Source organism: Hyperolius riggenbachi, chromosome 2, assembly GCF_040937935.1.
Source record: "Hyperolius riggenbachi isolate aHypRig1 chromosome 2, aHypRig1.pri, whole genome shotgun sequence".
Lineage (NCBI taxonomy): Eukaryota > Metazoa > Chordata > Amphibia > Anura > Hyperoliidae > Hyperolius > Hyperolius riggenbachi.
This window is the reverse complement of record NC_090647.1, coordinates 70396761-70404011: the sequence shown is the minus strand read 5'-3', so window position 1 is coordinate 70404011 and position 7251 is coordinate 70396761. Positions and strand designations below refer to the sequence as shown.

General features: G+C 49.2%; 1 protein-coding gene across 2 annotated transcripts in view; it reads left to right on the top strand.

Moving 5' to 3' along the window:
- Positions 1-3010: 3010 nt before the first annotated feature.
- The window catches only part of CWF19L2 (CWF19 like cell cycle control factor 2), a 229768-nt gene continuing 225527 nt past the window's right edge, over positions 3011-7251 (top strand). The window contains exons 1-2 of one of the 2 annotated variants that reach the window (XR_011026053.1): positions 3011-3271; positions 6360-6470. Coding sequence is in view for 1 of the 2 variants with exons in the window: in XM_068266886.1 (XP_068122987.1) it covers positions 3179-3271; positions 6360-6470 (204 nt within the window). In the remaining variant the exon portion in view is untranslated. The remainder of the gene's footprint in view (positions 3272-6359; positions 6471-7251) is intronic. The other variant, XM_068266886.1, reaches the window with a different exon arrangement.

Here is a 7251-nt window from a genome sequence, read left to right as displayed (position 1 = left end):
GGTCGCAGTCAATGCGCAGGAACCGTTAAGAATTAGCCGCAGACAACTCAGAAGGGAGCCTGTGAGACACGGGTAATTACAACGTCACCTACTGGTTCAGAGTAAACTGCCACCACCGCGGTTACCATGGGACCGTGGAGCCCACTAACTGACTGACTAGTCCTGCGAATAAAACGGTTAAACACACGGTATTCTGTCTAGCCAACAACAAACAAACAGTAGCGTATCTTCAGAGACCCGGGATCAGTTCTGTGTGTGTGCTGATAAGCAGGGTAGCGGACAGTGAATGACTTGGAGAAAGTCGTTTATTCACGCAATATAAATAATTAATATATACAGACAATTATTAAAATCAACAATTATTAAAACAGTAATAGCCAGTATAAAAAATAAAAGAAGGGAGAAAAATACTTAGTTCCTGGAAAGATGTCCTTTTTGTGGGAAAACAGAGTTCTGGGTTTCAATTTGAGTTCAGAGTTCAGACCAGGTGGATGCCAGCATATCCTCAAGCTGGCATCTGAGGAATTCAAGATGTTTCAGTGTGGAGGACACTGAGTTTGGGTCCTCAGCCATTCTTATGCCCCTGCTTCAGTAGGAGGGAGTGAGGGCGGGGAGCCATACACCCCCTTAGAAGATGAGATGAGCCCTCCCCTTATCCTGGGGGCTAGAAATCATATCTACCCATATATGGGCTCTATCTCACAGAACCGTACAGGTCAGGGCAGATTTATTAACATTTTCAGGTCTGTCTCGATTTACCCAGCGCCCTGATACCAGACATGAGGGGTGGGACCCCTGTGGTATCATCAGGGCATTTTCAAACTGCCTAACTGGCAGTCCTTACCTCAGAATGTTCTGAAACTTCCTCAGAACCAGCACCGGGGCTCATGCTACACTTCCCCCACGTTTGGTGAAGCTGCCATCTCAGGAACCCCAGAAATATTACAGATCTGGGAAGTTATGGATTATGCCATGAGACTTCAGGTTTATTCAGGGTGTGTTCTAGCTGCTAACAGCTGACTTTCCTTTGATCTTTACTAGGGAGCAAAGTGTCAAGACCTCCCGTGGATTCGTAGCCTGCCTGGCTGTACCTAGGCATCCTTTGGTTAATTAACATCTACATGAGATCAGCTAGGTGTCACCTTATACCTGATGGATGGGCCATCCGCACAGCTTGAAGCCAGGGACTCTCTGGGCCCAGGCTCATTAGCATATCAAAAGAGCCATCCAGCCTTTAGGATGGTGCTCTCACTGCTAAGAAAAGGACTCCAGCTCCCACTACACACTCAACCCAGATCGTATCGATTTGAAGCGCAATCGATGCAGGGAATCGAGTGCGATCGCTTTTTGTTCACGGGCGGTTACAGGACGCGCCTGCGGCCCCGCAACCGTCCGTGACACTATGGGTTTAATCCATTAGTGAGTGCGAGACAATACTTCCAATGTGATGCAAAAGCTCTCTGTTGGTGGGGTCTGATCGCTCCCCCGTGTTTATTTTTTTTCATAAACATTTATTTATTTTTTACCCACTTTACCCCCACGCGTACGGATTTCTCAGTCCCTTTTTCCATCCTTTCACCCCCAGGGACGGAGAAATCCGTACTTTCCGCGCTCCCGCCGCTGCCCGCGCTCGCTCTAGCGCGTAAACACGCCGCCGGCCGATCGCCCAGAGATCAATGAACGGGAAAATCCATTCCCGTTCGTTGATCTAAGCCCCGCAATGATCCGCTGCTTCTCCGATAAGCAGCGCGATCATTGTGAAAAAAAAAACTTTCTCAGCCTCCTAGTACTTCCTGCAAGTGTCTGGAAGGACGCTTGCAGATCGCATTAACCTCCTTGGCGGTAACCCCGAACTTAGTTCGGGGTAAGCCGCGCAGGAGGTTTTCTCCGGCCCTGCTGGGCCGATTTGTTTAATTTTTTTTTTGCTGCACGCAGCTAGCACTTTGCTAGCTGCGTCAGCACACCGATCGCCGCCGCCCCGCGCACCCCCCCTAATCAGTGCCAGGCAGCGCTGAGGGGTGGTTCGGGACTCCCAATGACGTCCTGACGATGGGCAAATACATTTCATGCGTTTTAATTACAGTAGCATGCATTATTTAAAAACTATAAAGGCCGAAAACTGAAAAATAATAATTTTTTTCCCACATTTTTTTACTATTTTCCCATAAAACACATTTAGAATAAAATAATTCTTGGCATAATGTCCCACCTAAAGAAAGCCTAATTGGTGGCGGAAAAAACAAGATATAGTTCATTTCATTGTGATAAGTAATGATAAAGTTATAGACAAATGAATGGAAGGAGCGCTGAAAGGTGAAAATTGCTCTGGTGGTCAAGGGGTAAAACCCCTCAGTTGGGAAGTGGTTAAATAAATTTTACTATTTATTTATTTTCTTAAATCCCTCCCTCCCCTCAGCCAATCATGGCGATCGGCTGTCATAGGCTTCGGCCTATGAGAGCCGATTGCTCTCCTGTGTCCCAGGGGGACAGCCATGTCACACGGCTGTCCCCAGTACAGCACTGCCTTAGATCGCAGCGCTGTAGTATGTTAATAGACGGCGGTTTCGCCATCTAACAGTCTCCTAGCGGCAATTGCCGCTTTCCAAGTGGAGATGCGCGCGCATCAGCACGATCTCCTGCTAGCTCCATTGAAAGGGGCTGCCACCGCGTTCACGCCAATCGGCAAGTAGTTAATAAAAAGCACTAGGAGTATAATAAGTGTCAGTGTAATAGGGAGTAGTGAAATAAACAGCCTCATTAATTTTTTAAGATCATGCCTCCTGCAAAATAAATGCAGGGATTCCTCAAGTTAAAAAAATTGTTTGCAGGGGTTCCTTGAGATCCAAAAGTTATTTTTAGGGTTAACAGGGTTTCTCCAGGGTAACAAGGTTGAGAACGGCTGATATATAGTGACCAGATGTGAATGATGTAACAAGTAACAGTTTGTCATTAGCAAACTGTTTAGCGGGAAACTCCTGCTCAAGGCCAGCCACCAGGCAACAACATAGCCTGCCTTTCTAGTATCCACTTTTCCTTTCATTTCAGGCGCTGCACAGAAACCAGCTCTCCAGCGGCCATACGTCACTTCCGGGTGTAGTAATATGGCGGCGCGGTGTCTCGTGTCACGTGATCAGTTGGGAAGCCGCAGCTGGAGATTGCGCTTTACGGCAGCAGCGTGATGGCGGCGTACGGGGGTAGTTTTGAAAGTGCGTCTAGTATATCGGAGAAGAAGGAGAATAAGAGGAGGGCTCGGGAACAGCTGCTGGCGCAGGTATCCGCAGAGTCAGCGGGTCTCACCGGCCCAGCTCAGCATGGTTGTTGTCATATCTATTATTGTATGCAAATGCACCATTCATGATAGTCCTTCATGGACAGGGGCAGCTTCCTGTCCCCAGTAATTATACCATAGTGTACTCTTCACACCTTCCTCACACTGCTTAACAGTAACACCATCATGGCTCCTGTCTATGGTGGCCCTGGTGCAGCGTCCTCTACCTGTACTGGTGACCTGGGTGCAGCGTCCTCCTGTCATCGGTAGACCCAGGCGCAGCGGTCCTCCTCCCGTGACTTGGGCGCAGCGTCCTCCTGTCACCAGTGACCCAGCCGCAGTGTCCTCCTGTGACTGGGGTGCAGCGTCCTCCTGTCACTGGTGACCCAGGCGCAGCGGTCCTCCTCCCGTGACTTGGGTGCAGCGTCCTCCTGTCACCAGTGACCCAGCCGCAGTGTCCTCCTGTGACGGGTGCCGTGTCCTGTCACCAGTGACCCAGCCGCAGTGTCCTCCTGTGACGAGTGCCGCGTCCTCCTGTCACCAGTGACCCAGGCGCAGCGTCCTCCTGTGACCTGGGTGCAGTGTCCTCCTGTCACAAGAGACCCAGCCGCAGTGTCCTCCTCCTGTGACTTGGGTGCAGCGTCCTCCTGTCACAAGAGACCCAGCAGCAGCGTCCTCCTCCTGTGACCTGGGTGCAGTGTCCTCCTGTCACAAGAGACCCAGCCGCAGCATCCTACTCCTGTGACCCGGGTGCAGCGTCCTCCTGTGACCAGAGACCCAGCCACAGCGTCGTCCTCCTGTGACCAGAGACCCAGCTGCAGTGTCCTCCTCCTGTGACTGGGGCGCAGCGTCGTCTTGTCGCTGCAGAGCCATGCGCAGCGTTGTCCTGTCGCTGCAGAGCCATGCGCAGCGTCGTCCTGTCGCTGCAGAGCCATGCGCAGCGTCGTCCTGTCGCTGCAGAGCCATGCGCAGCGTCGTCCTGTCGTTGCAGAGCCATGCGCAGCGTCATCCTGTCGTTGCAGAGCCATGCGCAGCGTCATCCTGTCGTTGCAGAGCCATGCGCAGCGTCGTCCTGTCGTTGCAGAGCCATGCGCAGCGTCGTCCTGTCGTTGCAGAGCCATGCGCAGCGTCGTCCTGTCGCTGCAGAGCCATGCGCAGCGTCGTCCTGTCGCTGCAGAGCCATGTGCAGCGTCGTCCTGTCGCTGCAGAGCCATGCGCAGCGTCCTGTCGCTGCAGACCCATGCGCAGCGTCGTCCTGACGCGTGTACAGCGGCATCCTTTCACCAGTGACTCGGGCACTGCGTTGTCCTCCTTTTACCAGTGACCTGGGTGCTGCGTCCTCCTTTCATTGCCACTAAGCCAAGGTTTACACTAATTAAAGTGTTGGGAAACGTCCTTTAATTTGAGTACATTTGAAATCGGCGCCGGTAGACTTGGGCGCAGGATACAGCCGGTATATGGCTGATCCTGCTTCTGCACAAGTTTGGGCCGATTTAATTACTATTCCCCCTCCAGGCCACCATGGATAGTGGGGGAATGAAATAATTCGGCTTCCAGCGATTGCTGGAGGCCGAATTATTATGTTTTTAAGCAACTTCGGCTCCGTCCTCTGACGGAGCCGACGTTACTCACTGAGCGCTGCAATAGGAATGATTCCTATTGTAGTCTATGGAGGCGCCAGCTGCGCCCAAATCTAGCATCGCTGAAAAGCACTGCTCCGCTTACTTTCCCCTCAATACACTGTTGTGAAGCATTGCCTTTGATGTGGCTCTCCTCTTTTTCTTGAATTGCTGTTCCTGGAAGGATTGGCACTGGTTGTACTTGCTTATGGGTAGAGGTTGTGAGATATCCTATTGTGACAAAATAAAGGCGACAGGTGGGGATAGGTAGAGATTGCATACCCGCCCACAAGTCTGCCAATAACAACCAACTATTGGTGCTACTGATAGCGGTCACCAGCCAGCAATTGCCTCTTGCACCACCCTCGCAATAACCACCAAGCCTTTCTAGCTTTCTAGGTGCTAGGCTAATTTAGAGGACCCAGCAGGAAACTTTATAAGGAACAGTTCTCCAATCACAGCACCCTCTACAGCAAGAAGCTTTGTTATTGGCCAGATAGTTTTGGCGTAGTTTACTACAACCTATGGAAAACCTAGCAGTTCGAGAGGGTGCTGACCGCCCGATCAAGTTAGCTACATTTCCCCTATGAGGTTTCCTGCTGGGTCCCCTAAAGTAGACTAGTGCCACATCCTGTCATAAAATAAATGCAGCTTTATTTACCTGGGGCATCTCCCAGCCCCTAGAATTGATTTGTGTCCATCGCCGCAGCTCTTTCTACTGGGTCCTGCTGGCAGCATCTGAAGGGTCGGCGTCATCAGGTGCATACTCCGTCTGAGCAGTAGGTTTCAGGTGACGTGGGCGTATTCTTGGACGCACACACACCTGCACATGTGCAGAAGATCCCGACCCATCGGGGGTTGGCGATCCTTCAGAGGCTGCCAGTGGGACCCAGGAGAAGACCAGTGCTGTGGAGAGGGACACAAATGACTTCTAGGGGCTGGAAGAAGCCCCAGGTCAGTAAAGCTACATTTATTTTTTGACCTCGGGAATCCTTTAAGTGGACAAAAGATTTAAAGCAAACCTGAAGCAAGCTAAAATGAAACACTAAGACACTCTACGAAGAGGGATGGGTCGGAATGCCATAGAGTCTTCGCAATCCTTTCTCTACCTCCTCGATCCACCACTGTCCCCCATTCTAAATTCTTGCTTTCATGACTCCTTGGCACTTGCCAGCCCAGACTTGCATGTTCGCAGTACGGATCTGCTTGTCTTTGGAGGTGCTCAGTGATAAGTACTTTTGAAGGCTGCACAAGGAGTCCCAGAGAGGTTATTCGACCAGGAGGTCAGAAAACTTTAAGGGGGGGGGGCAGCGGTGGAACGAGGATCGGGAAGACTCAATGGTATCTTTAGCCTTCCCTTCACGTAGTTGGGTGTAGCTCTCCAATTTCAACTTAACCCTGGATTTCACACTGTACGCTGAGCTTATGGAGAAATGCTTGGACCTTGCTGACAGCTTGTCTGTGAATTGTAGGCTAAGGAAGACTATGAAAAAGAAGAGCGAAGGAAGGAACAGAGGCGGCTGCGAGGAGAAGACACATGGATGCTGAATGATGTTAGTGAGCGTCTTGCACAGATTGAACAGGTAATGGACTTTAATGTAACATCTGGAATAGATGATATATTACCTTCTAAGACCCAAGGAGAGGTCTACTGACTGGCCGTTATGGAGTTACATTACAGGAACTTTAAAAAAAATAACAATTTGTATGTGTAGTACAGCTAAGAAATAAAACATTAGGAACAGAGACATAAGTCTAATATTGTTTCCAGCAGGGCTGTGGAGTCGGAGTCGTGGAGTCGGGCAATTTTGGGTGCCTGGAGTCGGAGTCGGGAAAAAATGCACCGACTCCGACTCCTAATGAATTTGTAACTGTAATTAAAATAGAAAATATGATAAAATGTTCTATTTCTCAGATAATAGTCATTAAAAATAATGTATATATACAGTATATATACAGTAATAGCTGTGCTTTGTCCACAAAAATGAAATAAACCAATCAAAATTAGTTACTTGTGCTGCTTCAATAAAGCAGTCCCCGTATTTTTAAGGTTAGATATACATATCTGATTGTGACTGTATATATGATGTGTACACAGGAATCTCTTATATATACTAAATAACATCTATGCTGTAAGAATAAAGCCTGATGTGTAGCTGTGTCACTAATAGAGATGGTCAACGAGATGGAAATAATTCCACATTGATGCTGATTTATGCAAATGTATGCACTCCCTTTGCTTATGAAATCAAATAATTTGATATGTTATTCAAATTTGGTTTGGTGACTACAAATTAAAGGGTAACTGAGACGGATGAAAAGTAAAGTTTTATACATACCTGGGGCTTCCTCCAGCCCCCTTCA